This window comes from Lepisosteus oculatus, chromosome 2 (genome assembly GCF_040954835.1).
Source record: "Lepisosteus oculatus isolate fLepOcu1 chromosome 2, fLepOcu1.hap2, whole genome shotgun sequence".
NCBI lineage: Eukaryota > Metazoa > Chordata > Actinopteri > Semionotiformes > Lepisosteidae > Lepisosteus > Lepisosteus oculatus.
Window position 1 is genome coordinate 34,999,667 of NC_090697.1, and position 20,208 is coordinate 35,019,874.

General features: G+C 36.2%; 1 protein-coding gene across 1 annotated transcript in view; it reads right to left on the minus strand.

The window, feature by feature from the left end:
- Positions 1-677: 677 nt before the first annotated feature.
- Positions 678-20,208, minus strand: part of cyb5r4 (cytochrome b5 reductase 4) — a 65,630-nt gene continuing 46,099 nt past the window's right edge. Inside the window, exons 14-16 of the mRNA XM_006626026.3 lie at positions 18,116-18,202; positions 4,008-4,169; positions 678-1,026 (exon numbers count right to left, since the gene is read on the minus strand). Of these exons, the coding sequence (XP_006626089.3) occupies positions 972-1,026; positions 4,008-4,169; positions 18,116-18,202 (304 nt within the window). The 3' untranslated portion in view covers positions 678-971. The remainder of the gene's footprint in view (positions 1,027-4,007; positions 4,170-18,115; positions 18,203-20,208) is intronic.

The window sequence follows — 20,208 nt, forward strand, 5'->3', positions numbered from 1 at the left end:
ATTTTAATAAAAAGCCTGTCAGGCATCTACTAAAAGCTGCACTATAGCACTGTTTCTCTGATACAACAGACCTTGATTTGTGATTTGCTCATACAAAGATTAGTCTTCCTTCAACAATAGCAGCAAGGTTCATGTTTAGTTCTGGATGAACCATGTGGGCTACAGCCTGCATGATTTTTGCACAGTGATAGAGAAAAATGAAGGGAAAATAATTCCCATTCCAGTGACGTGCTTGCTGCTTGATTTCTTTCTTTAGAGAGATGATAAAGCACAAATGTGTGCAGAGCTCTGTATTACGAGTGTTGTTTTCTACAGAAAAAAAGGCTGATAGCATATTCTATATACAATACTCATATTTTCTGTGAAATCAATGCAATTTTCAAAACCTGTGACATAAATAAAGGGTCATAAAAGAATAGATGTCATTTACAAAACCAACAAATCTGTTGATGGATCTAGGTGTACCCACTACATATCTAACCTACAGTACATGACTGAATTTAAAGATAAATATGTTTCAACATCCAGGTGACAGCAATTTGAGAAATAAGCAACAACAGCAGTCCAACCAAAAAGTGCCGCTATTTCTAACAAAATGATGATTTAGGAATTCTGAGGAATGGTTGTAATAAGTGAACTGGTCCCTACGTTTTATTAAAATACATTTACATAAAAGATAACACAATAAAATGTACTTTATTACAACGAATTACAATCAACCTGAGTACATAATGCAAAATGTAATTCATTTTTACTACTACTGTAGTTAGAATTTCACAGCACTCATTTATCTTTTCGGTAACAACAACAGTCTAGGAACCATGAAATATAAATAAATATTGTTTCCCTACATCACAAAGTACTAACTTCCTGTTCAAAATAATTGGTATTTAACCCTGCATAGAAAAAAGTACTTCAAGCATAGTTTTGCGATACATATTTTGAGGTTTCTGTTGCCCAGATTAGTGCCCTTATCCTTGAAAAGCGTGGATCTCTTCTTCACAGTAGCCAAGTTGCTGCAGCATCCTAGATAAAAAAAACAGAAACCAAACATAGAATGCAACGAAATGAAGAAAAAACAAGAAAAAAAACCTGTTCATTAAAACTTCAGTGTGGCTCCAGAGCTCCCCAACCAGTAATGAGGCTTACACAAGCACAGGTTGAACTCCATGTTCCAGACTTTGTGTGCCCAGGTCTGAGTCACGTCAATATTCCATCCGTGATTTGGATTCCCTAGTGGTAGCCAGACTCCCAGTGGCATGCTGCCTGGGATTGGGCTGGAATTAATCGGCCAGGGCTCTTTAGGCTCCTGGCCAAACGGTTACCCCTTGGCTTTGCCTGACATCCACAGACTTGTAATGACATCAGTGGTGGACACGGCTCTTCCAAATAGTGCAATGTGTCAAAAAGATGAATGGGTCAATGAGAGGGCAGGCTGGAGGACTCCCTGGGTACAGGGGTCATCACACTGAGCTCAAACACAATGACATAACTGGTAATTCCAAATGTCTGGTATATATTAGGAGCCTAATCTACACAGCAGTGTGTTTGGGCAAAATACAACAATAATTCCAGCTAAAGAATAAATCATGGAACAGGTTTTATTTTTCTCCAGTGACAATGACAGAGAAAATGCTCTAACATTTCTAAGATAGGCTAGAAAATTTGCTATCTGGCCTGGGAGTTTGGCTTTAGTCTTGGTACAGTAATTACTCCTCCTTGTTACTCTCCACAGTGACTTTTAAAGAAAAAACTTATTTTCCATTCGTATTCAATCAACATCTGCATCATAAATAATGTTCCCCTTCAAACAAAATACATATATAGATTTTTCGATTTCCTACAAAAAAAGTATTGGTAACAACGGTATTATGATATCATGCTAATAAGTTAAACAACAAATAAGCAAAGGTTAGAGGAGATCAGATCCCCTCCACACCACAAGAGGGCACTGTAGAAGCAGTCTGCCAGCTGGTTACTGTTTCTCAGACTATATCTTCGGCCCTCACCTTGAGTGTAGTTTTGGCCTGTAGTGTTGATAAGTTAAAATTTAGCTATAGCTTAAATAATTCAATCAAATACCTTCTACATTTTTAAATGTTCATTTTGTTTCCCTGTACTTCCAGGAACTTCCATAAACACCACATGACATGGATTTGTCAGTAACAGGTATAAGCTTATTGGATACATATTGGATAGCAGTGGATCCAAGTGTATCCATAGTGTCTCTAATGATAATGGCCCTTGCAACAGCCAGACCACACTGATGTTATGGTCGAAAAGAGACAGAGATGTTTTGCAGTCACTAATGCTAATGCTGGCCAAGATACTGACTTGCATTTTCAACCCCGTAGAATGTCATGGTGACAAATACACAAACTCCAGAGATATGGCTAATTGCAGTATACACAATGTTTTACAAATGCACCATTGCAATATTTTTAAGATACTGTCTATCATACACCTCAATAATACACCATTTTTTGCCATTAAAAGCAGTTACTTTTTTGGGACTGTGTATATAATTTGTATTTTTTTAATCTGCTGGTTTGTACTTTGAAAAAGTAATTGTTTTTAAAAAAATCATGGGTAATTTTTAGTTGTCCACCTACCACTACTCCCTCAATTATATTTAATACACTCATTAAATAAAATGGGTTGTGCCATACGACTTATAAGTAGCAGAGTATTTCCAACTAATATAAATTAATTCGGTGAGAGGAAAAATTAAACTCATCACTCTGAGTAGTGAAACTCCCAGCAGTAATGGCAGTAGCACTCCCCAGATTCAAAATGCTCACACAACTAAAGTAATCAAAAAGTAATCATTAACAACAGTGACAAGTTTTGTTTCATAAGATGCCAGTAATGCATGTGTCCAGCGTGAGCAATGGAGCTTGGCAGTATACCAGAGGAGTCTATTTCCATTTATTTTCACATAATCAGCTCAGGCAGGTTTTGTGGGGGTAGCTGACACAGTTAGTGATGTCTGTTGGAGGCTCCCAAATGTGTTCAGAGAAACATATCCAGAGGCACTGCTGGTTAAGGTGACATTGTCATATTAGTAAATCTGGCACCATAACAAAAAATAAAATAAATGCTAGACCTAATGTTTAATTATGTTTTCTCAGTAGTTTACAGTGGTCACAAAATCCAGACAAACGTGGAAGTAAATTATGTGAGTCATAGGAATGCTGTACCATAAACAGTAGTTATCCAATACATAGAAACCAATGACAGAGGATGTTAGTTTAGAAAGTCTACAAAGAACCTTGACTCACCTGTATACAAATAACAGAACCATTGGTGTAATGATCATTGTTCCATTGTGGAAATCTAAACCGCTTCCATAATATTTGTTAGCTATGTATAGTACTGTGTATGGCAAACTGTGTGTATTACATGAGTTCTCAGATATGTAACATGCAGGGTGATTTTTCAGTGGATTCTGCTGAGATTTCATGGTGCAATTCTGTTGCATCTACACATAGTTCCCTGGCTAGCAGTATTCAGTTCTGATTGGCAGATGCCCACCTCAGAAGAACACATTGGGCTATGACAGACACTTTCAATTTTATGAAATCTGAACATTAAAGCAGCTTATGAGTTTGGAGGAAATGCTCATTTTGCTGGCTCTATAAGATCAGATCCATTTACTCTGGAACATTTTGGTTATCGTTTTCCTTCCTTTTGTAAAGTGTTTATCATATTTGATAATTCTCATGGTTCTCTGAGGTAATTCTCATGGTTCCTACTTAACACTTAAAAAAGGTGAAATTGAGACAAACAACCAGAAATCAAGAAAATGGTTGAAAAATGTTTAAGGTTCTAATCTAAACTTTGAAATTACTAATCCAGTTAAATCGGAATTTATAAGTACTTTTAGATTTTTTCTCACATAATTTACTAGAAATAGAATTTGGTAAGAATGTTTATCCATATTTATCTTCTGCACCTGTTAAAAGTTGTAGAAGATTATTACCCCCTTAAAAAACAAGAAAACTTACCCCAGTGCTTGTTCGGTAAAACGTGTTGGACCACAGACACAGACAAAACATTTTGAGTTATTACTTCTGCTCATGACGTTTGACAATAAGGATGTTTCAATTCTTCCTCGTTTGCCTTTCCATTCGGCTGAAGGCTCAGAGAGAACATATTCAACTTCAAACCTGAAACATAAGGGATTGACATCTCATCAGATTAAAAATCATGCTAAATTAGAAAGGGATGTTTCTGTGGATATCTGCTCTGCATTGCCCATTAATTGTGGGACGCCACCTCATTAAGATCTATCTGTAGGAATCTAAGCAGATTTTAGTGGGGTTTTCACTACAAAGCTGTAAAAAACATTTCACCAGTAAGAAAGGTATTATAAAAGTAATTTAGAAAACAAATTGTTTAACATAATTTATTATCTACTTATCTACTTTAATGTTAATTAACATTGTTGTTTAAAATCAGAATTTATCTTGGCTTTAATGCTAAAGGCTTTTTAGAACCATGTTAAGAAGCAGGACACAGTACAATCATCCAGAAAATCTACTATACTACTAAATGTAAAGTTAGAAAGTACCATCTACTATGTATCTTGAAGTAAGCATACAATCTGCAATATTCCTATATCTAATTTCATTCCATACCTATAGACATGTGATACCTTCAAACCCACATCCTAGTTTCAGAATAGACAACAGACTCACAAACCTATACGTGCTTGAACAGAAATATTGTCGATTACTGTTTAAAAAAGTTGAAACATATATACTTCTGAGGATTCAAGTAGTGAATTCTTCCAATTAAAAAGTGTAGAAATGAAATAGAAACAAATATTAATCTGACAACAGGAAATGCTACACAACACAATCACAGAACTATATGTTTTGCAAACTGCAACATTTCCATGGGGCTTCATATAGTTTTCAATAGGTCTTTTATACAATAATTTTGGTTTAAAGTAGAATACCTATTGATTTGTTGCCCAGTTCAAGACAGTGCACTGTACAAGAACTAGCTGAAGAACATGGTGTTAAGGTAACAGCATAAAGAGCAAGAGAGAGAAGCATGGATCTAAGATCAGATTTCTACACTGAACCCCTTCACTGGCACATTTCACAAGGTGATTAGTTTGAACCTAAAAAAAAAATCAAACCAGATGAGAGCCATCTGGCCAGCATGGTGTTTTCTTGGTTTATTTAATTGGCTCTGATGGGAAAGGGATGGCATGGAGGAGGAAGGCAGGAGAAAAATCTTTACCTCTGTCTTACTTTTATTTCTGGTAAAGCTGTGGAAGGAGCCAAAATGGCTCTAGGAGGTGAAGTGTTGTTTATGTAATTTGCTGGACTGGTTCAAACAACCATCAAGGAGAGCAGATAACAGTATAGCATATTACATGGTATGATGTATATCTATATTTATATTGTGCAATACGACTTTTTTGTGTACTGTTCTGGTTTGTTCTTTGTGTGTTCTGGACTGTGAGTAACTCTTCTTAGTGCACTTCTCACTGTACTGATTGTATTGTATGTATTGTATTGTTATTATTGTATCATTCGTTACACTGTTGCTGTGTTGTCTGTGTTAAGCTGCTGTTGCACTTCAATTTCCCTCACGGGATCAATAAAGTATCTATCTATCTATATTTGTAGATTTCAAGGAGGCTTTTGATGAAATCCCTCAGAAACACAAAATAAGAGACGGAGGGATCCACGGAAGTGTGTGTATACATGGTTCAGGAACGGCAAACAGTGCATACTCACAAAGGGGCCACAACTACCAGATGGGCAGATGCAAGCGGCTCTCAGCAGCAGTGCAATTACAGCAATCAAGGGCTGGGCAGACATTTGGTAAATTAAATTTCACACTGACAGTAGAACGATACACTATACGTATCAAATAGGTGATTCTGGTAGGACATTGCACACAAATTGGATCTGTCTGTTTATGTTTCTTCTATATTCTCATCAACAAAATGTGGGATAATCTTGAAGACAATAAAGAAGCAGAGAGTTCTTGGGTATATCACAAAGACTGTATAATTTAAATTCAGGGACGTTATGCTGAGGCTTTATGACACTCGAGTAAGACCTTACTTACAACTTTAATCTTACAAATAACTGTTCTTTCCTTTGATAAATTACAACATAAAAAAATGTTAAAGCAGCGTTGCATTGCCTGAATAAGCTTTCTGGGCACGACATATCAAAAGGTAATATTTTAAACTTGTGTATACGACAAAAATGTGTATAACTCTCCTGGATGTTAATATTAAAGTTAGTATAAAACAGTATGTCAAAAAATCCAATGATGTTATGGCTGAGTGCTGACAAACAACGGTACGGAAAAGCATTTGATACAGTGCAAAACTAGGTCTTGTTTACACTAAAAATATACATGTCATTAAACAGCAGTCATGAATAGTGCGCATCTCATTGTTTTTTCCCTATCCCTCACATCCACTGTTATTTTGCATTTCACCCTGTAAAATCTGAGACGTGTTGCAATGCAATTTGATTTCCTTTTGAAAATCATTTTCTGAAGCTAGCAGAAATTTCTCACTTGTGCTCAAGTACCCTGGTGAAAAGCATTGTGCGATGGGATGCATTCTTCCACATGAGATATAAAAACTAAGTGCCAACACTGTGCAAATGAAAAATCCCTTTCTGGCACTCTATTGTGAACAAGATGTATCTGAAAGTAGTTTTGAAAATCTGGCCTACTTCTAGTCCCACCACATTCGGCTCTGCAAAGAGCCCTGCAAAATTCTGCTGATTAAATTATCTGTATCTGTTTCTGTAAACTAAATATAACACCCAGATCTTTGCAATTAAGCTGCTTGAATGTTCTGCTATGTCACAAACGAAAGTATAAATGTAAAAAAGACAAATGAAAAATCAAACGTCATCAATATTCCCTACAGTTCTCTTCCCCCAATATCTCTTTTTAAAGATTTTAAAACACAATTTCACAAGAAATCATGCATCAAAACTGGAATGCCAGAGAATGTAATCAGTCTGTGCAACACAGAAAAGAAAAAAAAGTCAGCACAATACAGATTGGTATTATAGAATTCACCTAAAAAAATATGAATATGGCAGATTGACCTACAATCTGTAAAAAAAAAATCAAAGAACAGCAATAACCTAAATGTACTATAATTAAATATATGTCCATTAGGTTGGTGGCATTTTTCCTTCTGCACCAGAATTTTCTGGAAAAATAAACATGCCCCAAATGGAGATGAATGAGTACTGTACTATTAGAAATGCCACCCCTCAGATGAGGAGTTATCCATGGTTCTGGATACAAATTCATTAAACATCCCACTTTTCAACAGAGTTGGGATGTTAACCTAGAGTCTTGTCTTATCCCACTGTGAACTTTCATAATCTAGCCTCCTTAAATGTCCTCTCTTAATTCAGCCACCTCACCGGCTGCTGAGTACTGAGCCTGCTGGTGTATTGTGAGTCCCGTGTGTTACCCACATTAAGTGATGCATTTTGGTGCTGGATGAAGCTGGTCCCTTCCTAAATGTTAAGGGCTATGGGATCTTTTGGAATAAAACATGCAAGAAAGAATTATTATTAAAATATATTATAAACAGTAGTGTCTCGACATTCTTGTGGTTTCTGAGAATGGTTTTAAATAGCCAAATTCGCATATAATCAAGTCCACCCCATCAAGTCCATGATGTACAGTACTACAGTATATACGGTAAATGTATGTTTAAAAGACATAAATAATGCTCCCTTATATAATAATTAAAGTACTAATGCACTGGCTTAAAGTGAATTAAAATAATGTTGATCAACTAAAAGAAACAACAGTAATCACAAACTTATAGTAATCAGTTCAAATTAACAACATGAATCCCTCCTCTAAGCCCAGCAGATGCCTGCACTTTTTCTCTCTATGTGTTTAGCATGCACCACTGTAATGAAAAGGGCAATAAAGCTGTCAGTGAGCCTGGAAAGTCATGTTCAGCTTGTCATTGCCTTTTGCGAATGTTAAACCCTAATGTACTGTATATTATATACATTATGTAATGTGTATTATATATCTTGCATAATACTCCACAAAGACACAATAAATGAATCATATTCAAATACAGGGTGACTTTTTGAAATATACAAACATGATGTTTAGGGGTTAAAACTTAACATTACTTTCGCTCATTCTACAACAAGCTACAGCAGCTACACTTACACACCTTGTGCTTCCTTTCTTTTAACCTCAGACTGACAAACACTGAAAGTTGTTTGAATTTTGAACCAATCTTAGCTGCATATAGGGGTGGGGTAGTTTTGTGTGAAAAAATGATGAGATGCATTATTGTATTTTGTTTATGTTAAAAACTAAATATAAAACCACACAAACTACTGAAGTACCGATATGTGTGGAATTGGGAATGGTTATTTCTTATTATATACTGTATTTCATTATCTTAGTCAATTAGTATACGTTTAACAAAATAAGTCAGTGAAGCTAATGTAATTTTTTACAAAGGTACTTTGGTGACAGCTGACATTCCAGAATGAAAAGCAAAGTATTAAGATTTGTGCATTCATTTCTCAACATCCATGAATAAACTTCACTGAAGCAATCTGCAGAAGCGATAAGTGGTTCTGAACCTAAGATCACTTGATCTTGACTCCACTTAAAGCATGTAAAACACTAGTATAGTATAGTGATTCTACAGTGACTAAACTTCTGAATACCTACAACCTTTCCAAAATCTGATACTAAAAAAAAAAAACTAGATTAAATTGTCAAACACGTCTAGTTATTTAATTTCTCAACATACTGAAGATTGGCTACACAATCTTGTGCCAGCAGTTTTCAGAAAAAAAAATCCTTATAATCCCTGCAGGGACTTTTTTGCAAGTTATCTAGTCTACAGTAAACAAGTTATTTTCTCACTTGTAAAAGTTAATCTGAATGAGTTTTTATTCATGAGATTGTAGGATGCCTTTAGAAGTTTTAAACTGCTTATATTTTACTTTTGTTTTATGCGAAGGGTTGGGGAAATATGGAAAATGCAACCTAGTCATGTTGTTGAACCCGATATCCTGGTTTCTTTCAGGACATAGCTGAATGAGATCCATGGATCAATTAGCATGATCCAATACTCTCTAACAAATAATTCTGTCAGAGCTGAGAGATCTGAAGGGATATTTACAAGTAGGAGGAATCTGGTGTACTGGGGAAGAAAGCTGACTTCCAGACTGCTGGTGGAGAGAGTCAGGAATTGACATGGGGCAGTATGACTGTGATAGAGGCACAGAGAAAAGGCAGAACTGGGGAAGAATAACAGATAAAACCAAAGACTTTCCTGGGGTGGTCTGGACACCGACAATAAAAGTGGGCAGCATCTGCACTGGCAGTGAGTGAAGCAGAGAGTGACTTTGCTGACAGCTGACAATGAGTATTTGGTATTAACTAAGGTATTAAGGAAGAAGTCACCACCACGCTTCAGAAAGCAAAAGGACAAAATTCTTTATTGGACAGTATTAGCACAGAATAGGAAGAAGTGTTTTGGGGTACTACAAGCACTCAAGATGATTAAATCCCCAAAGCCCGATAGTATCCTACCAATTAGACTCAAAGAAAAGAGAAATGTTAATCACACGTCACTGGTGCAACTCTTCCAAACCTAGGAGACTGTTCGTAAAACCATGGAATTATAGACCAATAGTTTCTATTACATGCAAGGTAATACAAATGATTATAACAACTAGATTTCTTAGAATAAGCAACAACAACAGTGATACATGCAGAAATGGGACATGTGATACAATACAGTATATTAAGATTTTCAGAAAGCTTTTGATAAAGCTCCCCATAAAAGATTAAAACTCAAATTGCCGGCGGTAGGAATTCAGAGAATTCAGGGGGAAAATGCTCAAACTGGGGTGATAGTATAGCACCACAGGGATCTGTACTAGAACCACTGCTTATCTTATTTACCAATGATTCTGATTCCTGAACAGTCAGTAAACTAGTCATGATTAGATGAGGAGGATTAGCCAACACTGTATAAGTAGCAAATGAAACTAAAAAAAAAAAAGATTTAGAATATAAATGAAGATTAGGCAAGCATGTGGCGGATGATGTTTAATGTAGACAGGTGCAGGGTACTGTATGCACTTGTCTACATTAGAGAGATTTGTTTACTTTAAATGTTTACAGTACCTGGTGAGATTTGTTTTAAATGTTTACAGTACCTGTTATATCTTTGTTGCCTCTTCTACATACTGTATTATTTAACAGAAAACTGACTTTGAAAACTCAGACTGATGCATGCTTTATTGTACTTTTGTTTTTGCAATGCTTCCCACTGTATATTATATTAATAAAATAATCTCTACAGTATATAAGGTAACATTTTTACACGAAAGGCACTAATTCATTGTCTACATTGCATAATATACCCACTTATTCTTTTGTGTCTATAATTATTTCCAGCAGTGTATTTTTAGTTCAAAGACCCCACTGAACTGCCCATAATTTTAAGTAATCAGGCCCTCATTTCATGGTTTGCTGAGCTGTCAGTCTTATCAAGAAGCCCACTGGAAATGTATTAATTTCACCGCAAGAAGGGGAAATTGGCTAGGGCTGGTTTACTTCACTGTGTCAAAGTGATCTCAACTAATTACACCAGGCACAGCAATAGAAAGAAAAAAGGAAAAAAATAAATGAATATAGTAAATCTTCGAAAAAAAGATGATAGTTTTAGTAGAATTAAACTGAGCACATTATACTTAAGTGTCCAAAGCAAAATTCGAGCAGTGATTATGATTATTAATACTGAAAAAGAGGTTGTCTGATTAGGGAGGTTAAAACAGTGCTCTGTTAAACGTAATATATCTTCTATATCTCAGTGTGTGGCCTGATCTGGCAAGAATCAGAAAAGCAATTATGTTTGCTTTACTTGCAAAATAAATGGAAACTGTAATATTCCTTCTGGTAGGTGGCATCTGAGTGAATGACTTTGCTCCTCTGTTATTTTCTATTTTGGGATACAGACAATAAACCCCAGTATTGTTTATGTCAATAATACATTAATTTGTTGCTTGACAACTACAAGCACTGTACGAGCTCAAGGACACACTGGAAGTAATTTAGTTAAATGTTGTTGTTTTTTTTATTTCTAACCACCAGAGTTCTACAAAGTGTTACTATTACAATTTATTTGAGCAAAAAACATTTTAAAATAAGTGTACTCTATGCAGCAGAGCCTATTTGAATCATTTTAAGGTAATTGTTTAAAAACTGTGTAAAAAAGCAAATTAGATCTCTTTAAAGCTTTTACAAACTTGCCTTGTCTTTACAATAACAGATTACTCTTTCTATACAGAGGCAAACCGAAGGTTCTCCTCTCCCTGGGGTACAAAGAAACTGTAGGTCACTAACGGAAGACATTTAGCAGTGGAATATAGCCTCATGTTTTAGGTCAGAGAGCTCTGAAGACTGCAGTTACTGACCTCGACAAGTTAAGAGGTGGCTATAAAACAATCAACAAAATCATCAATCTGGCTCTTTTCATTACCGTAGTGCTGTAGTGCTCAATACTTGGAAAAGCCCTGCCAGAAAGAGGACTAAGTGTCTCCTGGATCCATGGACTGTGAGACAGGTGGTATGGAAGGCAGCAGTAAATTGAAAAGCAGATGTTGAAAATCCCCGGAATAGGCCTATTTACAATGCTGAAAATTCCAATTAGACATTTCCTGCATAATCAAAGGAATAAGGAACAAGACACTTCTTAGGGTGCTCCACAAAAAGAGGCAACTTACCAAAGCAGATCTAAGTGACCATGTCTTGTGGTCAGTTGAAATGAAATTGCAGCTTTTTGTACATGCTCATCAGCACTATGTTTGGTATGAAAAACTGAGAACTCTCTGTTTGAAATACGGAGTGGGATCTATTACCTTTTCCTAACCAACCATCAACTGTGATGTAGTACCTTAAAAACTAGCACACCACTCATTTTTGTTGGTCAACTCACGGATCTTTTCTCTCCAGATGTACCGGCAATCTGACATATTAACCAAGTGACTGCAAGACCTGTTCACTCAGAAATCCAGAACCCATCTCTAATTAAGTTACTGATTAATTTGAAGATTTTTACAGTTTCTTTGTATTATATGATTATATATATTTGGTTATATCAAAATATTATATTACAAATGCCTTTGCTTGGTGAACATAAAAATTGACCACGTTTATCAACGTGAATTTTGTATCATCCATACCCTCTTTTCTCTGTATGCAAACTGCAGGGATCAATAAAGCTCTGTGTGTTCTTTGAATTTTATTGCATCACTATGCTCTGCAGACTTTTCATTGGGAGAGATGTAAGAGCAGCTGGTTTACAACTCGCGTGGCCTTGCATTTTGTGGGATAAAAATGGTAATAATCTGTAACAAAAATAAATGCCTCCCACAGAGAGTGGGGATTTGTAAATTTAAGGACATTTAAAAAGCTGTTTAAAATTACATATTGCTGAACTGTACAAGATTGACGATCTCCTATTATAACAAAAAGCCACATATTATCTGGGCCTGGCTTCTTCTGTACATTTATATTCCCAAACTGCCTATGCACCAGTGCCAAGTCAACTGTCATAATATCTTCAGGTAATGGTAAATAAGCACTGTTAACAGGTGTCATGGGTATTAATCCACTACTGGTATAAAATACATTTAAGTCATTTGCATGCTGTTGGCCTTCCATGACATTTAACAAAGGAAAAGTATTAACATTATTCTTCTGTGGGATACTGGCCATGGATTTAATGTCCTTTCATGCCATTGTAGCTACAATGCTTATTAATTAAACACAGAATAAAGGGTTGTTGTGGATCTCCAGTGAGATCCCTGTCTGTGTCTTAGTCACAGAATGACCTAGTGTTTTTTACCTGTGGGAAAGTAAGGGAGATGAGATTGTTTTCTGAATGAGGAGCTTTTCCAGGACACTGGGTACTACCAGTACTCCCTCTGATGGATGTCCACTGCTGGCACCTTGATGTCTAGCAGAGAGCTAAATGAACATCTGGACATGATCTTAAAGTCACAGTGTATGGTCAGTTATCCAATAAGATGACCAACTAATCAAAGACCTGCAGGATGTGGAGATCCATTTCACCTAGCGACTTCTTTACCAATCATTATCAGGAATTTCCCCAGTTAAAAAGCAATGTACATCACTTCTGACTCCGATTGACTCTGCTGAGCAAAACTGACTGGTTGATAAGAGAACCACTGCCACAACTGTTGTCAAAACTTTGTGACTTAAACTTTTACTCAAATGGCCAATTAAAGAATTAGCCTAAGAGGTTAGTGGGACCAGTAGGAAGTGCTCACCCAGCAGTCTACATGGATCCTAAAGCCCAAGTAAAGTGATGGTGACACTAGGTGTGTTACCCTGGCGTCCTGACCAAATTCCTCCCTGTACCAATCATGGCCTCCTAATAATCCCTATCTATGATTTGGCTTCATTACTTCTCCTCACTGGTAGCTGATGTGTAGTGAGTGTACTGGCGCACTTTGGCTGCCATCGCATCATCCAGGTGGATGCTGCACATTGGTGGTGGTGGAGGGGAGTCCCCATTACCTGTAAAGCGCTTTGAGTGGAGTGTCCAGAAAAAGTGTTACATAAATAGAAGGATTTATTTACTTATGAGTATCTGAATGTTAAATATGTTAATGAGACTGATTAACAAGTTAGTGTAACGGATGGTATGTTAAATGCATAATCCTTGTTTTTATATCTCTTCTTGATATCTTTTATAGCGTGATAGCCCTCAAGCAACAATCTGCATCTTATATTTATGCAGACTTTCACACATTTACCTTGAGTTCTTTTATGTACATATTCCTTTTTGTTTATCAATAAATGTATTCCGTGTGTGGCGAATCAATGTTCAGACTCCTTATTATTCAGTTGATTGATTCCTAATGGCCAAGTTAAATTCATGCAATTCACTGTTACAATTACAATTGTGGCAGCAAGTTCGCACAAACCCCTACAACATCATGGTATCATTGATAGCCAAGGTATACACATGGTATATTTGTACCCTGTACCAATTGTCTTTCCTAACCTCCCTTTTCACCTTTTTCTACACTGCCCTCCTGAGCCCCATGTCGCCTTGAAAAAAGGAGCACTTAGTTGAGATTCTTGGTTACTCAGGGTTTGTTATTAAGGAAAAACCTTAAAGTACTTGGTAGCAATAATTGTGTCTACACAGCCAGAAACGTCATCTGAAATATAGCCCTTGTGTTTTCTTGACTCAATTATTTGACATATATTACTGTTCTGTGTTGCTTTGGATTAATTCAGTCACTATTCATCTGATCCACCTGCATAATCATTTTCAGACTGCAGTGGTTACAGCAAGTCAAATCCTAAGAAGAAATAGCATGTGCATCAGCAGAATGACTGCAGTGCACCATCTGCATGAAAATAATCTGCATGTCTGGAATCTATCAAGGGGAAACATGTTGATAAGAAATTAGATGGTCATCCTGCCTTTGTAGACAGCATCACAGAGATGACAGCAGAAAAAGTGATGGAGTGTGAAATTCGCAGACGAATGTCATTTAACCCTTGAAAAATCTGACAGAAGTTGTGAGATGCAGAGATGTCACAGTGACCATTATGCTGGCTGTCGTGCTGTACAGATTGACCATGGATCACAACAACATGACTTAAAAAAAACATGTCAGGGCCTTGCTTTATGCCAGCAGCCAACCCTTTTCCTTACATTGGCAAGTCCAAAAGATCACCTTGCTAATACCACCTAATACAAATCATAATGCTAATTCTCTCAACAGGAAACAACCATGACAGCCCAACCTTTTCTAGCTGGCTGCTGCTGCTCAGGAAGTGTAGACTACTCATTAATTACTGGACTTCTACTGATCTAATCTAGTCTAACAGAGGTTCACTTAGAGACTTCTCGGGTGTTTGATCAGATGTGTTTATTAACCCTGCCAGGATTGTGTGAATGTTCAGGGAAGTTACAGTATATTGGAAAACCTAATTTTGATAGTGTGCTATCATACTAAGATCCTATCAAGATTCAGAATCTCAATTTTTCTTAATAATGTCTGTGATTGCTATATGTTTAAAGTACTTTATCATATCAACTAGACCCAAGTATCACTTTTTTGTGCCTAGATACAGGCAAAGGTGTAGTAATAAAAAACAAAGCGGGCATACTTAAAAAACATTAAAAAAACAAAACAACATTCAGAAATATTCTGAGAGCTTGGGTAATCAAATGTGCAAAACTCTGATATATAGTCCAAATATGAGCACAACTTGGGCTAGGGTAGAACCAATATAAATATAGTCTGTAAAGGAATCGCATGCTGTCACAAACCAGAGTTAATAAAATATGAAAGATAATGGATGAAATGCATGTTCTCAAAAATGAAGGCTTCACAAAAGGTCACACAGTAAGGAAAGAAATACAGTTTCTGTATTCACTGTGTGCAAATATTATGCACTGTGCATTAAATGCACTGTGTGCATTATTAATGCCATTAATTAATTATTATTAATTATTAATGCCACAGTGAAACATGCTTCCTACTGCATCATGGTTACAAATTTGAGGCACTAATAAACCGAATGTTTTAGTGCAATTGCTATTATTTGCTTATATTTACAGTAACAAGATTAGTATACAGGTGCTATTGAAGTATTATAACACTTATTCTATTGCCTTCTACATTAAAAACGATGTTATATTTAACGGTGAGAGAGAGCATTATACTATTTGAATTTAATGTAATCAACTGCAGCCAACAAGCAGTGTTGTGTCTGTAATATCAGTTCTTGAATATTAATCAGACAGCAGAGGTTCTCGGAAGAACTAGTCTCGGCAGTGGCAATGTTAACATAAATGGCAACTTGAAAGAGCAAGGTTACTCAGAACACCACATGAATAAGAATGACATTATTAAGCACATGGGATGATTATACAAAAAGAGTTACTTTATATCATAGGTTTATAAAGTGAAAAACCTCTATATCAATATATTAAAGTTCCTCTATAAGAACATCAACTATTAGCAAAGTTTTACATTCACAAAAACACAGTACAAATGTCATCTCTTTTTCTTCTTACTTGTAAGTTTCTTGGGAAAAAAGCAAGGGTATCAACTTTTCTCAGCTGTGGCCGGGTAAGCTCATCCCAGACTCCTTCCTGCCTTTGTGAAAATCAATACAAACTTCTCGAAAGCTTCTCTTTTGGAGACTAATAGGATTGAGCTTTTCTGATATGCTGTCATAATAATCCATGTAATTACCATTTCATGATATTGAAGCAATGCTTCCTTGAGGATGCAGGGACAGGAGAGCAGGACTGCAGGCTCACCAGTGTTTGTTTTCCTCTAATGGTTAGCTGGCTTGTGTGATAATCACGGAGAGGGTTAGAGAGCAAGCGTGAGGGAATGTCGTAATGTGTTTGTACAGTAAATGTCTGTGAATGTTGTGTTAATTGTATCAGCTTTGGCAACAGTGTAATTTATCCGTCATGCAAATAAAGCTCTTTGAATTTGATTTAGAATTTAGCAGTAGCTTAGCAGTCCACGAGGAAGAAAGAGAAAGAAAGGAAAGGTCCCCGTTTTATATAGGGGGAGAGAAATGAAATAACAAAGAATGAGAAAAACATTTTTAAAACCTATAAGTATATAATCAAACAACAAATATAGCAAACACTTAGACATAATACACGAAAGTAACTAAATTAGAATGACTTTTTAACAAGTTTATAAAAAAACTGTACATTACTCTCCACTGTCCAGTAAGTAAACACAAAATAAAACACACAATAAAAAATAAAAACAACAAAATCCCTTGGGTGCTTCACTGACATGATTGTAACACAGGTTAATCACAATTTTCAATGAAATAGCACAAGATAACATCCAGTAGTTACCACACGTATAACAAGCGAGATGAAATGTGAAACCATGTTGTATTAGTAACATCCCGTTTACTCCACGATATTCATCTGTGGTGAGAGCTTGCCAAACTGCTTCCTTTTAGGCATGTAATGTAAACTCATCTTAAGTAGGAAATTTTATTATAGGAAGTCATGGGAGGTATTTATGAAAAATTGAATAGGTTATTTAGTAGTGGTGCTATTTGGAAGTAACTCAATTTAAATTCTGCATTTCTAAGCATATATCCTAATAATCTAGCATGCATGACAGTCTAACTGACTCACTTGTCTTCACTGTTAATCCATCTAATGACACCAGCAGAATGAATTCCAAAGTTGACAAAAAAACATCGCGTCTCTTTATGCAGCAGAGATGTTTCCATAGATAGAGTAAACAGATCAATTCAGGGAGGTGAGGATGGAAAGCTGAGGAAACTGAATACCAGAGTGACACCCCTCGGCTACATTAGGCATAGTGATGAGGCTCACAATTCTTCAATGTGAGGGAAATGCCAAGAGGTAAGAAGGTGGTAAAGACAAAATCAGATTATTTAGAACTTTGCACGTCTTACCTCCTGTATAATCAAATCCCTTTCTCTGTTTCCTGTAAGAACATCAGGAATAACAAAGAGGGGGCAATCACCAGAACCAAATCAGCAAGATGATGATTGTCTATAACAGTCCTTATGTCCTTGAAAGAAAATGAGAAGGGCTTTTTCTACTCCTCCACTCATCAGGGTGAGGACCCTCCCCATTATGCACAGCACAAAAAGCTTTTAAAAGGTCTTATTAGAAATCTGGCCACGTATCTATTTTCTTCTTGAAGTAACGGAAGCGTGATCGAATCTATAGAATCTAGCAAGCTGTCGCCTGGATAGAGATAACTGTCTGTGTACGTCCCTGCTTGAAAATGTTAATCCTTGTTCTTTAGTGGGAAAATAGAATTTGAGTTTATTTTGCAGTTAATTATATGTATATATACTTTCTGATGAATGCACATATCTGCATTAAAAATATTCAATTCAAAATAACGTCAGCTTTATAGTGCAACAGAAAGAAGAAATGAGAAACCAGGTGAAAGAAGTAAAACTTCATTTTGAGTCAGATTATTATGTTTTAAATTAGATTAACTGTCCTGTTTGGACTGATGATTTAAGATGTTACCTTTTCTCTTCCAGGGCAAGGTGTTGTAGCTGATCCAGCCAAAGAATATCCCCTTCTCTTCGGTTGAAAAAGATTAACTTGATTTTTCTGAAAACAAAAAGGAAACTTAAGTTCAAAACACTTGTTAATAGATGTGCCTATTCTCAGCTCACAAGGTAATTAAGGCATTGACAGGAAATCTAATAATTCTAATGATCAGCAGCAATAAAAAGGTAACAGATGATATGCATCAGGGAATTCTTGTCTCCCCAAATTAAAAAAGAGCATGCATGTTGGAAGATAATACTAAGAAAATTTCAGTAACACATTTTCTGACCGTCAGAGAAAACAATACACCATTACTTAATGATATAATGCACTTCCAATAAGATAAAAAAGCAAATGAAAATTAACTTTCGTATTAACTTTTTCCAGATGACCTGCCAATTCTAATTTCTACATCTCTCTTCCTGGGAAAAAAAAAGTATTTTAATTTTAAAAAATGTACACTCAGGAAAGAAATAACAACATAGCAAACCTTGTAGTGTGGGACAGTTTAGCAACTGTCATAATTGTACTTGGAGTTCTAAATCTGCTCATAACGCTTCTAAAGAATGAAGTGTGTTAGCCAGCAGTTTAAGGAAAATTGTACAGGGCCACGCTGCATAGCATGATATTTCATCCAAGATGACTTATTTCAGAATCTCCCTATTTGTTCACCCATGACTAGAGAAGGTTTTCTTGGAAGGAAATTCTAGACATATTGCATTATTTAAGAATTATGAATAAAGAATGCAAGATTTATGCAGCTGTACATGAAAGGTACCCTTTCTCTACATGAATCCCCAGAGTTAGAGCCTTTTGTAACAACAAAGCAAGCTGGGGCCACTTACTCTCTTCTTTCCTCATTCACAAATGCACACTACAGAACAACCTAAAACAAGGAAATATAATAATTCATAATAATTGCTTACACTTATATAGCGCTTTTCTGGACACTCCACTCAAAGCGCTTTACAGGTAACGGGGACTCCCCTCCACCACCACCAATGTACAGCATCCACCTGGATGATGCGACGGCAGCCATAGTGCGCCAGAACGCTCCCCACACATCATCAGTGGGGAGGAGAGCAGAGTAATGAAGCCAATTCATAGAGGGGGATTATTAGGAGGCCATGATTGATAAGGGCCAATGGGAAATTTGGCCAGGACGCCGGGGTTACACCCCTACTCTTTTCGAATATAAGGCTATTTACAGGACCCAACAAGCAATAAAAACTATTCACAATAAATCACTCCCTTGTGCGTCCTCAGGGCACCATTTATGTTACAATATATTCTTTAACCTCCTTTATACTTTGAGCTGTAGGGTGGGCATGTCTCCTGCTGCCTCTTCCTCACTATCATGATCTCAACTGCTGTATTCAGTTTAAGTGTGGACCTCTGCAGGTGATTCAGGCTGTGGGAGGCTACATGCCATCCTGCTGTCAGAAACAGCCAGCTGTAACTATTGCATATTCTGAGCACAGCTGTAATTCCTGAAGGCATGCAGCTTGTATGACGCAGATTCCAGGCACTGCCCATTCTGCATTTGTTGTACCATGTTAGCTTTAAAATTATATTATACTTCTTTAATTATAATTTGGTTGCTGCAGCCAGAATTGCTAATGCAGTATTTAATGATGGAGAAAACATAGGACAGCTTTTTGTCCAAGCAAAACACACAATATCCAGTAATAAACAAATGGCTTGCACAGAAGAATCCAGAAAGCTCCTAAGAGTAGCTACCCAGCAGGAGATGCAGCAATAATGAACAAGGGGCTATAATCACACTGTTTATACATATAATGTATAATATGTATATAACGAATATACTTTATACAGTCAAGTTTAAATAATTAATAAATTGCAGCACATATGTTATTTTTAATTTATATTATGCTATTTTCAATTATATTGATGATATTATTTCTACTTTATATTGTGCCATTTCTGATTATTTTCTTGCAACTGGTTGTGAAGTGGCTTTTGCTTTTCTATAACACTAAACTATCATAATTCTACCTAAACCATTCTTTACTAATCAAATTATGAAAAAAAGTAACAATTCTATG